The sequence below is a fragment of the Nicotiana attenuata genome, chromosome 10 (assembly GCF_001879085.1).
Source record: "Nicotiana attenuata strain UT chromosome 10, NIATTr2, whole genome shotgun sequence".
NCBI lineage: Eukaryota > Viridiplantae > Streptophyta > Magnoliopsida > Solanales > Solanaceae > Nicotiana > Nicotiana attenuata.
In genome coordinates this window covers 47,605,731-47,624,202 of record NC_031998.1, presented here as the reverse complement: position 1 = coordinate 47,624,202, position 18,472 = coordinate 47,605,731, and the positions used below count along the sequence as shown (strand labels likewise).

Genomic DNA, 18,472 nt, shown 5'->3' with positions numbered 1-18,472 from the left:
GTTCTTCTATCTTGTCCAAGTAGCTTCAGGAATGCACACTTGAATCTCACATAAATTGCTTGCAAAAAGCCTTGTTATTTTGCTCTTCAATTTAGTTTCACTTCTGCGTTTGTATGCAACCCTGTAAAAGAGAACAATCATTATTATTTATAGAGTTAGTAATCAGAGTTTGATTAAAACTCGAATTGCTGATCCTTCATCAAATTCGAGTCCTAGAACAATTCAAACTCCAATCCTTATTCTTTATCCGAATGTAGTTCTCTTCACATAAGGAGACTTCAACTCCTTATCCTATGCAAGTTTTCGATATCCTCAGAAGATATTGTTACTGACCCTTGAGACTTATCTTCACACATAATTATCACATGTATAAGTATATCAACACTGTGTCTGTCTCACATGATGGACTTGGTTCATGACTGAGTTCATTTTGTCAATCTTCAAAACTTCATCTGAACTTGGGCCAACATACACTGATATAATTGCTACTCGCCCTTCTTATTGAGATGCGCACTGGTGACGGTTGCTTGTATCCTAGACCTTCACGTGGTTGCCTCGTTGCAGCTTCTGATGGGAGCTTCCCTAACTTTAACGGCTCATTGGGATTGTATCCAGCTTTTGCGAATAGCTTGTAAGCGTTAGGATCAAAACCTTCATCTGTTCACTTTGTAGGTAGTGCCAGATTCTGCAAACGATTTTGGGCTACAAACCCTTCAAGCGGCTTTGAGGACAACTTTACCGCCTCAATTCGTTTTACCGGAAGAGTTAACTCCCTTAGCGTCTTGGTTTGGAGATTATATGATTCGCCCTCGTCTTTCTTCCTTTTAGGGACATATTGGAGCGCGGGACTTACTTTCTTTCCATAAGATGCAATACCCCCTTTATGAGATTTATTCACGTTGGCGGGTACCTCCTCAGTAACAGCTTTGGCTTTACCAATAGTCACCTCAGCTCTTTTAGTTATGGGTTCGTCATTCTTGTTTTTCATGCCATCATCAACTTTTATCTCCTTCACAATGCGGTTCTTCAAGTAGAACTTTGCATCGGCGAAGTGTGACTCTGCCTCGGTGAATGGCTCATCATCAGCAACTATCTTATTCTCCACTTCACCCTCGTAGTATTTTAAACATTGATGGTAGGTAGATGGAACCACTTTATTCTCATGTATCCAAGGCCTTCCAAGAAAGACATTGTATGAAGTTTTCGCATCGATCACATGTAGCCATGCACTTGATTGCATATCTTCAATGGTGATTTCCAGCCTGATCGCGCCTATGGCTCTTTGCCCCCCTTGGTTGAATACTTGGATCATCACACGTCTTTCTGAGAGTTCGTTCATGGGAATACCAAGTTCTTTCACAGTACAAATTGGCAAAATGTTCACTGAAGATTCTCCATCAACCAAAATTCGATTTACCCTTTCATCACGCATATAGCCAACCAGATACAATGGGCGGTTATGAAGAGTGTCACCTAGCAGAAGATCGTCATTTGTGAACGTGACTTTTTCCTTACAAGCATTAACTTCTTGAGGAGTGGACTCAGTGAGATTTTCCGAAGATGGTTCCAACGGTAGGTCATCACTCTTTTCTTCCCCTTTGTCAGCATGGCAACAAGAGGCATCGATACCCTCATGGGAAATCTTCGTGCGGAACCAACTTGGTAAAAACTCCTCCAAGGTCACTAGATTTCGTGGCTTTTGAGAATGGTGCATCTCCACTTTTGCTTTCTTCAAATGCCTAACTGGATTCTTTTTCGTTGGTCTTTTTACCATCATCTTCCTTGTTGGTTGTTCTATTGATTCTTTTCGTGGGCTTCTTTTGTGGCGCCTACGACGAGTCACCAACGTCCAACCTTCATCATCACCAGGTTGATCTTCTTCAACTTTTTTGTTCACCAGTAATTCTTCATTTTTGATTCCTTTTTAATTGCATAACTCATCTAGAATGAATGAGCCAAAGGTGATAGAGACTTGGTTCGCGCTTGCTTTCTCATCTTCAAGCACGATCTTCTTTTCACGGGCCAAGTCCATAACTTTGTCCTTGAAGACAAAGCACTTCTCCAGAGGGTGGCTTACAAGTCGGTGATATTTGCAGTAATTTGGGTCATTCGTTTTCCCAGCTTCATTTGGTCGCTTCATCTCCGAAAGCTCAATGAGATTTAACTCGAGGAGTTCTTCGAAAATGGCTGGCACATCAGAATCTAGGAATGGGTACTCTTTCTCCTACATTTCTTTTAGAGTGAACTGTCCACTTGGCTTATCTTGAAAAGAAGTGGATTTCATACTCTGCTTCTTGCTCACCTTTGTCGTGAACTTCATAGGTGACGTGTTGACATTCATAGCTTCTTTGCTTTCAGACTTGGGTATGAACTTGCCCCACTTCCTGACTTCTTGCTTGTCATTCCCTTTGCGAGGTTCATAGATGGGCAGCCTTTCATTTCCAGTGAAGGCCATGCTCAATTCCATGTCATGGGCACGAGTTGCAAGTTCTTCGAATGTGCCAGGCTTGATACTTTGCAAGATGTAGCGCAAACCCCAATGCATGCCTTGGATGCACATTTTTATGCCTGAAGCTTCACTAAGCCTGTCTTTGCAGTTGAGGCTTGAATTCCTCCACCGATTGATAAAGTCGATAACTGGTTCCCCCTTTCGTTGACGAGTATTTGTAAGTTCTATCATACTTACAGTACATCTTGTACTATAAAAGCGATTGAGGAACTCTTGCTCTAGTTGATCCCAGCTATCGATAGATCTAGCCTCGAGGTCCGTGTACCAGTCAAAAGCATTTCCTTTTAGCGAGCGGACAAACTGCTTGATAAGGTAATCTCCATAAGTCCCAGCATTGTTGCACGTCTCTACGAAGTGCGCAACATGTTGCTTTGGGTTACCTTTACCATCAAACTGTTGAAACTTCGGAGGTTGATAGCCAGCAGGCATCTTCAACATATCGACCCTTGCAGTGTACGGCTTTGCATATGTAAGGGAGGATTTGGCAGCAACTTCATATTTGTTCTTAATGGTTCCTTCAATGAACTCCTTCGATTGATCGATTGGAATCATCCCTTCAGATGAGACAGGGATAGACTTAGTGGATGCTGCTTGTCTTGGAGGAGAGTCACTCTCTAGAACCTCTGGGAGCTTGCCGGGTGCATGGGTGGATTCTTCTTCCATCAAGATTCCCACCCTGTCTGTTAGCTTGTCAATTCTAGCCTCTTGATTTTGCATGCATTTGGTCAAGCCAGCGATTGCTTCCGTCAAGTTTGCTAACTGCTCATCCATAGATGAAGTGTTTGTCACCATGGCTTGCATGATTGTCGTGGATGACGGAGAGTAGCATGGATTTTTACACAGATTGATCCTTGATTGGCTCACTCTATGTGGTGTAAGTGGGGAGGACCCATCACTTGAAGCATCATCATCTTCCTTCACAGCAGAGTGCTTGGAGCCGGAGAGGTCAAGCAGAGCAAGAGTTTTCTTGATCTTTTCAGCAACATCACTTCCTCCTTTAGATGCGTTTGTGGAAGATCTTGCTCCTTTTGAGGATGAAGATCCGAAAACAGGGGTTGATGCGGACAGCACTTGAGGTGCTTGTTGTCCTAAAGAGCTTGCTTTGCTCCTCGTAACTGGTCCGAAGCTTCCAAAGGTGACATCGAGGATGCTTTCCACATCAGCATAGAACCTGGAGTTAGCAGCCTTGGTGGAAGTTGAACTGGAGTTGATTTTCTTTGAAGCCATTTCAATGTTCTTGGTATTTGGTGAATGAAAAGTTGAGATGAGAGGTAGAGATTGTCCCACCGGGCGTGCCAGCATTTGTAGACAATTTTGCGTCGAGAAAATAAAATCAAGACCGAAAATATCGCAACAATCATAGTATTTTATTTTAAATATTTGAGTGTACAACCTCTATGAATCCTCTGATTCTTCTTTTCAATAGTAAATAAATTCAGGGGCTTTTGAGCTTGATCTTGAATCTATATTTGTTTTCCACGAACGATGATCTTGTTCTTGAGCTTGAGTTTGAGCCTGATTGCTTGAACTTGAACTTGAACTTGATTCGTTCTTCGTTCTTGAGCTTGAACTTGTTTTCTTGAACTTGAACTTGATTGCTTGAAGCCTGAAACTTGTAGAGATTTGCGGCGTTTGATCCACGAGCTCTCTCTTGCTTCTTGTTATAACTTATGGTGTCTTTCTGAGTTATGAAGACCCCTATTTATAGTTGTGGAAAGGAAGAGTTGTGATAAGAACAAACTCCTTCCGACCAATCAAATTGAAGTGTGACATGGCCGCATTTGATTGGCCAGAACATGTCACTTGCACACGTGGCGCGATTTCATTGGCCTTTCAGTGCGACTGGGCATGCCTTGTCATTTTGACACGTGGCATGATCCTATTGGCTCTTCCGTTTGACTTGGCGTGCCACGTCATTTCACGCGTGGCACCAAACTGAGCCTCTAGGAAGATTTGGGCCTAATGAAGTGGTCTCATCATTTGTAGCCCAACTAAATGGACTAGCCCAATGGATTAAGACTTATTTAATTAATCCATATATGTTGGAATTATATAATTAATCCAATTATATTAGCCCAATAAATTTATTTGAACTAATATATCTTGAATTTAAAATATAATTCAAATTATTTTTCGGATTCAATTTCAATAAAATTTATATGCCTACAATATTTTCCACATGTAAAATTTATTCGGTACGGTTCGATATTTTTTGGTTTATTTTTATAAAATAAAAACGTACTTTAATTATCGATACGGTTATAGATTTATACAAAAACCTACTGACATTTAAAAAAAAAAATTAATTTGGTACAGTACGATTCGATCGAATTTGTCGGTTTTTAAATATCTAATGAAACCAATACATGTGAGCTCGTTGTATTTTACAATTTCGTTTTGTTCTATTTCTCCATCGAAGCAAAAGAAAAGACAAAAAGCACAAGCAAAAGTCAATAGAAAAAATTGAAAAGAGAAAAAGAGAAATAAAAGAGCACCTGCACACGTGTGTTGTAAGTGGTGACCCACCAAATATCCAAAAATCTCGACAGAATTTCCCACATTATTTCCAGAATCTTCCTTAAACCCCCAAAAAATTGGCTTAATCTCCACAGAATATTGCATTCCAATATTCATAGTAATGTCTCTCTTCTGCGGCCAAAGAGAAAGCAGCAGCAACACTCCAATTCTCTTTTAAAAAATGTAAAAGAAACATTGACAACATCATCACTGTTAATCTCTCAAGTGATCGAGTAAAATTTGGGTATTCGAGGTAATTTCATGCCTTCAAATCATAGATAATTGTGTAGCATTTATGATTTAGGGTTTCAATTTGAGGATTTTGAAAATTGCAGCATTTGCTTTTATTTTTTTTCGTGAGCCGAGGATGTATTGGAAATAGCGTAGGTGTAATATCTTACTTACACACTATGGGATTACACTGGGTTTGATGTTGTTGTAGCAGCATTTGCTTTTGATTATTTTACACTTTCCTTTGGGTTGGTAGCTGTTATTCTACCATTGAGAGTTATAAGAATAGTATGTTAGCAATCTGGTTAAAGATTTTTTATTTGAATGCTTTATAATGTGGCAAAACATAAATTTTATGGAACTAGTAAGTGTAATATCGTATTGCATTGGTTCTAACTGTTTCGGCTTTGATTATAATGTCATTTTAATACATAGTGTTTTGTTTTATTTAGAAGCCATGGAAAATATACTTGTTTTCCTTCAGCACGATGGAGTATGGGAAAGTGACCACAGTTTTGTGAATTTTGCTGTTAATGGGATTTTGATCACTTCTGAGTGCAAATTTGAAGAATTAGTTTCAATAATAGCAACGCATTTAGAGAAGGATATGGATACCAACTCGATAGATATTAAGTACATAGTGAAGGATGGGTATCCGCCAATGACAGTACACAATGATATGAGTGTTCGGTTGTATATTGAGCTGAAAAGGAAGAATTCAGAATTCACAGAGTACCCGCTTTGCATAACTTTCAAGGATAAGCGTACTACTGGAAGTTGCTCAAATGCTAATCGTGTTACAGTTTCATCGGATGGTATACAGAGTGAAAATATGCCTAAACTGTACCAGCCTGATACCATTGAGCTAATAAGTTTTGTACATGGGGAGGATCGTAATGGTGTACGAGCTGATGACAAAGGTATGATAAACAACCCAGAGATCATTAAGCCGATAAGTTCTGTTCATGGGGAGGATTGTAATGTACCTGATGACAAAGGTATAAAAAACGATCCAGATACCATTGAGCCGATAAGTTCTGTTCCTGCGGATGATTGTAATAGTATACATGATGATGTTAGAGGTATAATAGACAACCCACGACATCAAGATGTTGAACAAGGTCAATTGTACCAAGACAAAGAGACCCTTGTCAATGTTATGAAGCATTATGCCATCCAAAAAAAGTTTCAGTTTAGAGTTGAAAGGTCGAGTAGTAGCAGGTATTGCATGGTATTTTACTGGTATAATAGTATATTTTTCATCTCCAGTAATTTTTATGAATACAAGCCAAATATTGATAGTGTATGTATATGTTACCAACAGCTATTGTCTTGTATGCTTGGACGACAATTGTTCCTGGACTTTAAGATCTTCAAGCCTGAACAACTCAAAGCTTTTCAAAGTAAGAAAGTTCAATGATGTTCACACGTGCTCGATAGAGGAAATATTGAGTAAACAGCGTCACGCGACTTCTGAGATCGTTGGAGGTATGATCAGAAACAAGTATGCTAATGCAGAATCTGAATACACTCCAGCGGACATAATGCGTGACATCAAAAAAGATTATGGTGTGGACTTGACCTATATGAAGGCTTGGAGAGCGAAGCAAAAGGCGCTTGAAATATTGAGAGGGAATCCAAGCAAATCATATGGGAAGCTACCGAGCTACCTGTACATGTTGATGCATACAAACCCTGGATCTGTCGTGAAACTGCATAAATCAGAAGGTGGCTCCTTCTTGTACGCTTTTGTATCCTTGGATGCATCAATTAAGGGATGGGAATATTGCAAGCCTATTGTGGTAATTAATGGGAGCTTTCTATCAGCGGGCAGGGGGACCTTAATCACGGCTTACACACAGGATGCAGCTGGTGGGTTAAGTTGAAATAAAAAATGAATATTTACAAATCAGTATGTATAAAGTTTATATGCATATAGGTTACAATATACTACAGTATATATGTCGTATATTTTTTACTATATGACTTATTTAACATCATATTTGCAATATTACACCGGTTGTGTATAAGTTGTGACATTGTTGATCTAAGTATATGTTGACATAAGTTTTTTGATTGATTTTAACAGGTAAAATTTTTTTGCTCGCATATTCCGTGGTTGATTCAGAAAATGATGCATCTTGGGAGTGGTTCTTTGAAAGGTTCAGGGATACTTATGGTGCTAGGGAAGGGATGTGCATTGTATCCGACATGCATGAAAGCATCTTAAAGGCGAGTTCGGTTGTGTATCCAGGAGTGCTTCACTGTGTATGTATGTTCCATTTGTGGAACAACATAAAGATGAGTTACACGAAGAATCATATACCTATCAAGGAACTATTCTTCGCGTCGGCCAAAGCATACACGGTAGAAGAATTTGACCGCCATATGGCTGAGATAAATAACATCGATAAGAGGGTCGGAGAACACTTGTTAAATGTTGGATATCATAGATGGTCAAGAGCGCATTCCAAAGTCAAGGGAACCACGATCATGTCTTTAAACATTGCGGAGTCTATGAATGCAGCGAACAACTATGCAAGAGATTTACCAATACTGCATTTGCTTGAATACATGATGAAGTTGGTTCAGGATTGGCATCACGCGAACAAGAAAAATGCAATAGAGACATCCACAAAGCTGGCAAAAAAATATGAAGATATCATGAGGGAAAATCACATTACATCTCAGACAATGACGGTAAGATTCCATTACCATGTTTCTTTCATACAAAAAAATGAAATCGGAACACATGCAGTATATAAACCGTCTATATGTAGTACATAAATGGTATATATGCAATATATAGTCTATATGTATATATAAGAAAATGAAAATGGACCGCAGATGTTAGAATATATCACTGATCATCTTTTTTCAAGGTGTAGGTGAAGCCTTCCACCGATTACTTATGTACTGTCATTGAAGATGAAAAACAATTTGTGGTGAACCTGGGAGAGAGAACATGCACTTGCATAAGGTTTCAAATAGATGAAATGCCGTGTCCGCATGCTTTGGCAGTTGTCACGTACAAAAGCTTGGATGCATATGAATACTGCTCTATCTACTACAGCGCGGATTACTTGCTGAAAACGTATGAAATACCAGTGTATCCTGTTTCCGATGAAAGCACTTGGGACATTCCTAGAGAGATCTTAGAAGACGTGGTGCTACCGCCGACAGGTAGAATTAAACCGGGAAGGCCAAAAAAGTTGAGAATCCAGTTGCCGGAATCACAAGCTAAGAGGTGCAAAACGTCATGCGGACAATGTGGACAAGAGGGTCACAACCGAAAGACATGCGAAAGTCTACGGGAGAAAACTTGACATGTTTGTTGGTTTGCAATTTTTTCTATTTAAGTCGTTCATTGTATTTGGATTCATGGATTACAAAGTTTGATATGAGTTAATAAAATAGTTATTGTCAGGTTTTTCTTCTAACACTATGTATTTCTTTTATATTAGTATATACTTTTCCAGTATATTCGTTGATTAAATATAAGAGGCGGATCTACGATTTCTAGAACATCGGTGCACCACTAAAGAAAGAAGAAGAAAAAGGTATTAAGTGGGAACCGATATTGTGCCTTTGGTCAAATAACTCAGTATTCAACTAAGTGCATCATTCAGTCTTTGTGGAGTATGGGTATCAAAAAAAGATACTAGACCAATTCTAGAAAATATATACATAAAATACCTAGTTTGATGAAGAGACCATGGACCCTATACAATACCCTATAAATGATATGTGCCCCATACAAGACCCTATAAATCTGCCCCTGGACCTCATCCTACCTTGTGCAAGTAAAGAGTATAATTTCGATAGACCCTCGATTCAAGAAGATCAAAAACATAGCAGTATAGAAAAGATACGGTAGCGAAGAAGACATGAGCAAAAGAAGCGTTAACAACAGCTCGCTAATAACAAAACCGAAGTGGAATACAAAGTGGATTATATTTCACTTGTGGTATATCAAAGTAAAGATTAAGTTGCTTTTTAAGTAGATTGAACTCACAGAATTTAAAGTTTCTTCTCTAATGTAGAGTATAGTTGGAGGCAGCAATAGTCTCCTTGAGTACCAGCTAACCTTCAGAACAGAGGAAGTCTAAGTTAACTGTGGTATTGTGATATTTCTTATGTTTTTAAATTAGTTGAACTTATCCAGAGAGATTATTGAGGTTGAATATTTGTAATGTGTTTGCATATCAAAATGCATTTTGTCAGTAACTCAAAAGAAAAAAGAAATGCTTTCTGTCCCTAAAATGGATAAGAGAAGCTTTTGCTATAGTTAATCTACCTATAATATTATACCGGAACTTGTGAAAATCACCTTAGCATTTGGAGATAAATTCTTTCTCCCTTAAAAACAAGATAGGTAAATGTTCCACCACTTCAGGAATATAAAGTTGGTATGCTTAGGTTTGGCCAATTCAACCCGAACAATAATAAATTCATAGTGCCAAAGCAAGATCATCAGGAGTATATTTTAAGAAGAAAAAAGGTGCATTATACATCAAATTCACTGCGCAATGATTAGGATCCATGTCAGCTCGTACATATTACAAGTATGTCATCTCTCATTCGGATACTTTTGTTGAAAGTCCGAGCTCCACTTCTACCAGACCTTAAAAGCAAAACTTCTTTTTCTGCATAACAAGACAGCAGAGATACAAATCAATATTGAATCTTAAAATTCTAACACAAACACACATGAATGCATAAACATATACCACAGAAAGAGGTGCACAAGCAATACTGCTCGAAACCTTGTCTATTCTTAACTTATTAGTTTATATGCACCAACGCATTTTCTCAGAAGTTTCCAACACTATATCGACTTCCAATCCTACTTAGGTTCACTCATTACTTGCTGTTGTCGGACTACCAAAAAAAGCTGGAAACTCACCTGAAACTTTGCAGCTTTCGCAGCTTCTTGACCATCAATGTACGCAAGAAGTTCCTCTTGTCTCATCAAAGCCTCATGCAAAGCCTGTTTCGAAAATAAAGGAATATTACTCAATAACCATGAAAAAGAGGTATGTGACATTTAGATGCTATTATTGTCAGCAACCCAACATTATATGTATTGAATGCTTGCTGAGGTATGTGGTATGTAGATGCTGTTATTCTCAGCAGTATTATGCAATGAAATGCTTGCTGAAACAAGTCATAAGTTTACGACTTATCATCATAATCATGGAATATTACTTCAAGTTGCAAGCACACTAGCTGTCACACTAATCATTGAATTCCAACATATTCTCTAGTCTCTCTATCTGCTAATGTTCTGGCCCCGGCAAACACTTCAAAAGCATAAAGGGTCTCACATGACCAAGCCATAACATACTTGTAATACTTTGGACCTATATTTCATTAATTAAGCCTAATCTCACAAGTTGAAAATGATAAGCAACCAACATTTCCAGCTGAGCAAGTAAACGTAAAACATGCAAGTTCTGGTGAAGCAAAACCACTGGTTTCGCACCGTTATTCACATACTGCATCATAAATTTTTTACCTTCTTGGTTGCAATTAACTCAGCTTCTAGGGCATCAACACGGCAAACAGCAGCATTTAGCAATTCCTCTTTCTCATAAGGCATCTCAGATGGCTTTTCTTGAAGTGTATTTACTTTGTCCTCAAGTTCACCCAATTTCTTCAGAACAACAGAAAGCAGCTGAGCTTCTGTAAAGGCTGGAATTGGTGAAGGTGGCCGAAAATCCTCTTTACTGATTGCATCAGAGGTGAATTCTGGAACTGCTTGGTCTTGACCATTTGATGGATCAGGAAGTTTCTTGGTTACACGGCATAGCACTGAACGGAAAAACATCAACACAGCCGTGAAGAAGGCCAGAAGAAATCCTAATATCCGAGTACTAAGACCACCTACGGGCTTTTGAGAATCTGCTGGTGGAAGCATCCCTGAATAAAATGTAAATAGCCAAATACCTCATGTCAGTATGAATTGAAAACTTATAACGGACTAATAAAATAGAACATGGCCAACAGGTAGGATAAATGCCATATTAACCACAGACATCTGCAAGTTCCAGCTTTACGACCAAAATAGAGCTAAAAGCAAAACAGACAGAATAAAATTCACACTATTAATTGCACCCAACACAGATTGTCTTGGATGCAGGTGGCCACAAGCAGCACTGATGCCTGACTACTGCATGCAACTAAAAAACCATATTAAGACGATTAGAGTATCAGAATAATACATACATATATACACATTATACTGAACCATAAACAGGAAGTAAATCCAAACTACAGGGTGAGAACTACAGTGAACTAGCTCCTTTTAGCCTCCCCCCCCCCCCCCCTGATTAGGCGCATACTGAAATCTAACTAAAAGATTAAGAGACTCTTATGCTTCCTCCCATCTTCTTTCCAATAACTTGTGTGTACAAATGCATGTGTTCTTTGCAGAAGTCTAACCTTTGGAAATGGAAGCTCTTTGAAAGGATGTTTGTTTCTTCCACACAGAATCAACCGCCTTGTCAACCATGGGAACATATTCATCATATCCGGAGAAGTTTGTAGTGTAGCCTGAGGTTCCAGCCTTAGCCTGTTTGATAAAAAAACAATAGTATATGATAAGAAAAGTGTATAAGCTCAATTTCGTTCAGGAAGGGAATGTGGAAGGAGATATTTTCATGAAAACTAAGGGAATGCAAATCCTGTATTATTCCGAGCCTCCATGAAAGGAAATTTTACATTCTCTGCAATAAAAGAAATGCTAATTCATGAAATTAGGTGAATAGGAAGAAATATACCTCTTCACGAACAGGAGTAAGCCGTAGATGGGAATAATTCCTTACAGCTTTAGGGGAAGCAATATCTTCAGCTTCAGATCCTGATTCAGCGGTGGAGGTATCACTACTTTTTACCTGTTAAAATTCAAAATACATGTAGCAATCTTCAAAGGAGGTTGACTATTTAGAGTGTTCTCATAATTTAGGAGAGACAGTAGAAGCCATACCGTGGGGAAGCGGGGTTTAGCATAAACTACCTTGCCTTCACTGTTTACAACTTTAACGACCTGCCTGGCACGCCGTGCTTCACCAATCATCTGGCATCAAAGAAGGAAGCAGTGTTTTCTCATTACTCAAAAGTTAAAATAGTTTTTCATCAAGGTAGAAATGCCTGCTCATTACTAAAGACATCAAGAACAAGAAGACCCTTGTTCCAGAAAAGAAGAGTGCAGAAAATAAATGCGAGGAAAAGAAAAAAGAAGATCCTGACTTCCTAAAAAAAAGTTAGGAAAAGAACATCTTTCGAAACAAAATTGCTCTCAGATGCAAGGGTGTAGATGAAACCTTTAGTATCTCCGGATTTTGCCATGGCCCTTTATCTGAACGAAGGCAACCTCCTTGATCTGCACATGTACAAGTTCCACCCAGAAACTCTGGCAACTCACTGCACAAAATCAAAAATCAGTAACATAACTTTTAAAGAATGAAATCTGCAATACTATCGAAAGCAGAAATAAAGCAAAATTTTCCTGGTATAGTGGAAAAGAATGCTGAACCCCTTTACCTAGCATCAACTATTTCAAGCAATTTGTTTTGGTACTTGTTTCCAAGAACCTATAAGAAATTTGATGACATAAGCAAATGAGTAAATGTAGCCAAATAACTTATAATGTTACACTTTGAGAAGTGGCAGTAGAAGAGCATAGACAAACATGTATCTTGGAGGTGGTCTTGGGATCCAGAAAACTCTTAACAGTGTTCCACAGCAGCCTAAAGCCAGGTCCAGCATTGATGATAAACATCTGATGAAGTGTCTGCACCATCCAAAATGTAGCAACATGTGTTAATGAACCGAAAACTAGAAAAGACCATATAGTACCTACTGAGATAGGGATATAATCATGCCTCAGGATAATTATCACCATCAATCTTCTGAAGTCGCACAATGAGCTCTCTTGCACTCTTGTTAAAGTTTTTCAAACCCTGAGAAATTAACACAAGAAAATGAAAATAGGTAATCCTAGTGTGCTAAAAATTCAATCTGAAATCATGACAGATTAGTGCAAGAAAACTAATGGTAGGCGACATACCACTCCCTGGACGTCCAAAATAGTGGTACTAGAATCAATCTGCCTTTTAGCAGCAACTGTACATGCTGGAAACTTGATTGCAAAAGTTATCTCGAACTCTCTTACATGGTTTCTTATGTAACGGTCCATTGTTGTGACTTGCATAAGTTTGGTAGGATCAACTTTCCCTAGCCTTTCAATGTATACCGGTCTTCCCTCCTTATCAATCCCATGATAACCTTGGGGATAGTATTTCGAAACTTCATCCTGCTCTTGGAATTGAAAATCCTGATGGAAAATTTGGTATAGGATATATTTCAGAATAAATGAAGTCACTAGAATCTTGATATATGAAGAAATACCGTCACTATCCATCAGAGAAAAGTTACATGGATAATGGTGTCAGCACCAAATTCCTTCCTCCACTGAAGCATATCAGCCCACATATGCTTTGCTTTATCAATATCAAACTTTCTTGCTTTCAGAAACCTGCAAAAAACTCATAAGGAATAATAAATGAAATAACAAAAACAAGAATAGACCACCAGACAGTTCTTAAAAAGCCTGCATAAATCTATATCCTCTTTCATTTGCCTAATCTAAGAACTAATACCTATGCACACAATGTCTACCACTTCTAACTTTTGTTTCAATTGGCAGGCCCGACGGAGAAGTGCATAGAGAAAGTTGACATATGATATCCATGAGTAAATTTCACGGCAGACCTCTTTGACTAGAGCAAACTAAAGAACAAAATATTACATGAGTTCACGGAAAAAGTTGACAGATATTTTTTGAATTTTTTCTTACTCTACTTAAGACAAAGAAAAGAACCGATATCATGTGTCATTTGTAGTAGACAGAGGCAAGCAGAGGTAATATGTATGACTGTGGCTCCAGAAATTGTAACACATCAAAATAATAGAACAAACCAACAAAAGATAAAAGAGCACAAAAGAAGAAACACTGTTGAAGGCACCGGAACCTGGGCTAACCATATGATGGTCCTAGAAAAATTCATTTAATAAATTGGCCTTTTATGCCCATGCTTTCACCCCTGATTCACAGTTCTTAGAACAAGCCTAAGTAAGCATTCTAACTTTCAGCTAAAATTTCGAACATGAAGTGTGTTGAAATTGTCTCTATACAAGCAACAACTATCACAATAAACTAGTTAACAAAAAGGCTATCACAATAAAACAGATAGCAGGATATATCTTAATTCGTTTGACATAAATACTTTAAGAAATTAAAGGTTACAGGGAATCACCTTAGCATCATATAGTAGTCATCATGTCTCTGAGGTAACAAATCATCCAAAATTAGTGCTTGCCTAAATTGGTCAACAGCTTGTAGCTCCTCAGCATCACGAATATCCTCAATTGAAACAGAACTCACTCGCCCGTCACTTTTTCTTCTGCCTTTCTTCTTGAGAGAATGTTTAAATTTTGTTGATGCATTCAGTGCTTTCTTTTTCAGCGAACCAATTCTTGTCCTCCTCTCATCCTCTGAGTTCTCGAAATCAGATTTTCTTTCTCTTCTCTCATCATGTGTGGACGACCCCTCAAAGCCTGTCAACATTGAAAAGAAAACAGCAGGAAAATCAATCACATAACACATAAACTTGAAACTGCTTACATATGAACTACACCCTACTTGTCATTGGCACAAGTTGATACGAACTCAGTGTGTAACTAATTAAGGTTGACAAACAACTTTTTCCTATGAAAATACATTTGAATTTAACACAAAGGCCAATCAAGTTCCTAAGTAACTGGGTTCAGCTGTATGAATCTCCTATATTCGTTTGACTTATACAAACACATTCAGTAAAGAACAACAACAACATACCCAGTAATAACCCACACTGTGGGGTCTGGGGAGGATAGTGTGTACGCAAACCTTACCCCTACCTTGTGAGGATAGAGAGGCTGTTTCCAATAGAACATTTTGTAAAGAATAAAGTTAAAAATCCTCTTCACCCTACAGCTCACTTTCAATCAAAATTCACACTTCTTCCCGAACCAAAGTGTAATAGCTTACAAATATGAAAAGCAGCGTAGCATGGAACTGTATGTGAATTGAATTCCACCAAGCAAGTTCCTAAACAGAGTACTAGAAGATTCCCATTGACATGAAGTGTGCATGTGAAGCCGAGCACATTCTAAAATAGCTGAAAATGGCTGAGCAGCCAACAGTAAAGAACCACCAGAACCATTTAAGAAAAGAAAAGAAACACCCGCAATGCAGATTCTCACCAGATCCGCATAACTCAAAACTAAATCATATATGCAAGTTCATCAAATGTTACCAAGCAACCTTCCCACACTTTCTCTTTTTTTATAAGAGCGGTGTCCGGGCTAGCTTACGCGGCACCTCGACTATTCTACCGGGTGGCTACTACCTCCCATCAGACAGGTACCGTTAACTCTATCCACTGGGGATTTAGGCAGATGAGAAGTAAATCAGCTAGTGGTTTTTTGCCTCCGCAGGAATTTAAACTTGATACCTCATGGTTCTCTTCCCACACTTTCTTTTTCTATGACGGCGGCATCCACACCAACTTATGTGCACTTCAACTATTTCATTGGGTACCTACTAGCTACTACCTCCCCCACCAACACAAGTAACGGGCAACTTTACCCATCGAGATTTAGGCAGATGGAAAGAAATCACCTAGTGTTTATTGCCTTGACTAAGATTTGAATTGAGATTGCACGGTTCTCCTCTCACTTTATCGACCACTCATTGGCCACACCCTCAGACTAAAGTCAACCATATTTTTTTGTTTGGCAGGGTACCAGGCTCGAGTCTTGATCTAGTTGATGAAGAGGACTCTCTCAAGCACAACGAACAAGAATGGCCGGTAAAGCCAACCATATTAATCCTCCAATTGAGCTTAAAAAAATAATAACGGCTCTCAAACCCCAAAATATGCACACGGTTGTGCAAGTTGACAATCACTTAAAACATAGTCTAACTAATAAATCCTCTCAAACCCTAAAAAGGAAGAGTGTTATGGTAAGTTCATCGACAGCGTAAATAACAGTATAACTATCATAAAACCTCTAAATACTCCCCACCTAGGCACGCGCAACACTGAAATTGGTACCCAGCTAACTCAGAATTGAGGCATAATTACATACGTGAATGACACACTAAATTATAACCATATCCTAATCTAAACCTATTTTCATCAATCTTAAAACTGTACAAAAGCTGAAAACACCAAATGTAACAAGTAAAGAATGTAACTAAAATTCAACAAATAGCCAACAATGCAGTTCAGAATCAGTAAACAACTTAATAAAAGTCAACTCACAAGGCCTCGCAAATCGATCTAATGGACCCGACATAGCCCAAATCAAGCAGATGAATCAAGCCCGAAAATTCCTGATGACCAGTAGATCGGTAAATCCAAAGAGCTCGACAAAAATCACTGTAAGTTCAAAAAAGAAACTTGATGCTCCGGTAGATCGAAGAATCAAAAGAGCCTCACAAAATCACTGTAAAGTCAAAACTCTACCAACAAAAATCGAGAAGAAAAATGAAGAAAAGCCGCTATTACTCAGTAGGTGGGAGAAGAAAAATGAGAAGAAATAAAGCTGGAGCCACCTTTTTGGAAGTATCGAGGATGATCGGACGGCAATAAATGCATCAAAAAATAGTAACGGAATAGTGGAATTGTTTGGTAAGATTAGGGGTATTGTGGGGAAGATAATTAATGGCACCGAACGAATTATAGATGATTTTTGATATTTTTATTCTTTAACTTTCATAAATAAATCTTAAATACCAAATAGTTAAATGTCCCAACTTTATATAACACTATTTTTTTTAATCAGTACCAAAAAGAATAAGTATCTTTTTATATTTAATAATAATTTAACTTCAATTTTTTTTACCGTCAATAAAATAATTTCTAGTCACACTAATTTCAATGGTTTGTTTTAAACTACCAGTTTCAAAAGTTTTCTTTCATTTTTTTAAATTTTGTACACTGTTAAACACTTTCACATAAAATATTTTTTTTCCTTTTAAGAACTTTGTCAAACAACTTTGAAAAAAGCACTTTGACAAAAAAGAAAAAAAATATTTTTATCCAAAAAAACTTAGTCAAACAGGTTATTAGTCCCAATAGAAGTATCACATGCCACGTGGGATACATCTGGGTCCAAAAAAGTGAGTGACACATGCCACGTGTACAAGGCGTGTTTGGAAGGGGATAAATATATGCTAGGGTTATTACGGTTAAAATGACAAAGGGGCGCTGATTGAGTAATGATTTTGTGACCGGCAGTGGTATAGGAGAAAAGGAGTAATAAATTGACAGGAAAACTTACCGTACAGAAAAAACAATAATAAGGTTGTCAGGGATAAAAGTTTATGTTTCTTTTCTCATTGATTATAATTCTTTCATAATAATGGAACTTATTCGAAACAAATGAGCTCAGACCATATTAATATTGAATAGTAGAATTAAAATAGTAACATATTATATGTCAATAAATAAATTATTTAAAACAATTCATGATAGTATGTTAGCTAGCGTTGTTGACAATGAGCCAGCTCGCATGATTAGTGATACTTGATCTGTCCTAAGGTGATTAATTAAAGAAAAAGTGAAAGACGCATGAAAACTAATTTGTTAATTACGTATATTTTTTAATTTTTATTAACGTCAACATCGGCATAAGAAAAGAAAAGACGCATGCTGTTGAACAGTTAACATCGTGCTTTAACGTGAATAAACAATCAAATTAATGTTACAAATGATTAGTCTATCTATAAAAATTATTATATTAATATATTAATCTTTTGGTAAACAACAAAACACGGAGTCTCTTCGCCTAGAAGACCACGAAGAAGTTATGAACTTCTTGTTTTTGTCTTTCTAAAAGTAGCAAAATTGTTTACCATGACCCACCAAAAATATGTATGGGGTACTTATGAAAATTTGTTGCCAATTCAACTTAACCAATTGATTTCGCCTTTGAATTATGTCTATGTGTGCATATGGAAGAAAAAAAGGAGATTTAAATGTATAAATCAACATTCACTTAATCTTCGTCATTATAATTTTAGTATGACTTGTTGATCAACCAAATGACCCCTTACGGTTCTAACTTCTAATTTCAGTAGTCATGGTAATAAATTTTGTATAA

The 18,472-nt window shown here is 37.7% G+C and overlaps 2 protein-coding genes across 2 annotated transcripts; one reads left to right on the top strand and one right to left on the bottom strand.

The window, feature by feature from the left end:
* Positions 5,089–8,693, top strand: LOC109233461. The gene is made up of 5 exons (XM_019399341.1): positions 5,089–5,279; positions 5,710–6,478; positions 6,582–7,129; positions 7,347–7,957; positions 8,146–8,693. The coding sequence occupies exons 2-5, from the start codon at positions 5,715–5,717 to the stop codon at positions 8,581–8,583; spliced, it is 2,361 nt and encodes a 786-aa protein (XP_019254886.1). The 5' UTR covers positions 5,089–5,279; positions 5,710–5,714; the 3' UTR covers positions 8,584–8,693.
* LOC109233462 (phosphatidylinositol/phosphatidylcholine transfer protein SFH8-like) lies at positions 9,595–16,936 on the bottom strand. The gene is made up of 14 exons (XM_019399342.1): positions 16,630–16,936; positions 14,578–14,878; positions 13,697–13,796; positions 13,329–13,595; positions 13,144–13,221; positions 12,951–13,052; positions 12,803–12,852; positions 12,583–12,682; positions 12,246–12,335; positions 12,040–12,153; positions 11,702–11,831; positions 10,776–11,179; positions 10,164–10,247; positions 9,595–9,903 (listed from the first exon to the last, which is right to left on the bottom strand). The coding sequence occupies exons 1-14, from the start codon at positions 16,661–16,663 to the stop codon at positions 9,883–9,885; spliced, it is 1,875 nt and encodes a 624-aa protein (XP_019254887.1). The 5' UTR covers positions 16,664–16,936; the 3' UTR covers positions 9,595–9,882.

What these genes read in the sequence shown, in the direction of transcription:
- LOC109233462 (XM_019399342.1), bottom strand. Translation starts at nt 16,663, where the DNA reads ATGTCGGGTCCATTAGATCGATTTGCGAGGCCTT. An exon ending in GTGCTGACACCATTATCCAT is followed by an intron (nt 13,596 to 13,696) that starts GTAACTTTTCTC and finishes ATTTTCCATCAG; the next exon opens with GATTTTCAATTCCAAGAGCA. An exon ending in TTACTCCTGTTCGTGAAGAG is followed by an intron (nt 11,832 to 12,039) that starts GTATATTTCTTC and finishes TTTATCAAACAG; the next exon opens with GCTAAGGCTGGAACCTCAGG.
- LOC109233461 (XM_019399341.1), top strand. Translation starts at nt 5,715, where the DNA reads ATGGAAAATATACTTGTTTTCCTTCAGCACGATGGAGTATGGGAAAGT. An exon ending in GAAAGGTCGAGTAGTAGCAG is followed by an intron (nt 6,479 to 6,581) that starts GTATTGCATGGT and finishes TGTTACCAACAG; the next exon opens with CTATTGTCTTGTATGCTTGG. An exon ending in TTACACACAGGATGCAGCTG is followed by an intron (nt 7,130 to 7,346) that starts GTGGGTTAAGTT and finishes TGATTTTAACAG; the next exon opens with GTAAAATTTTTTTGCTCGCA.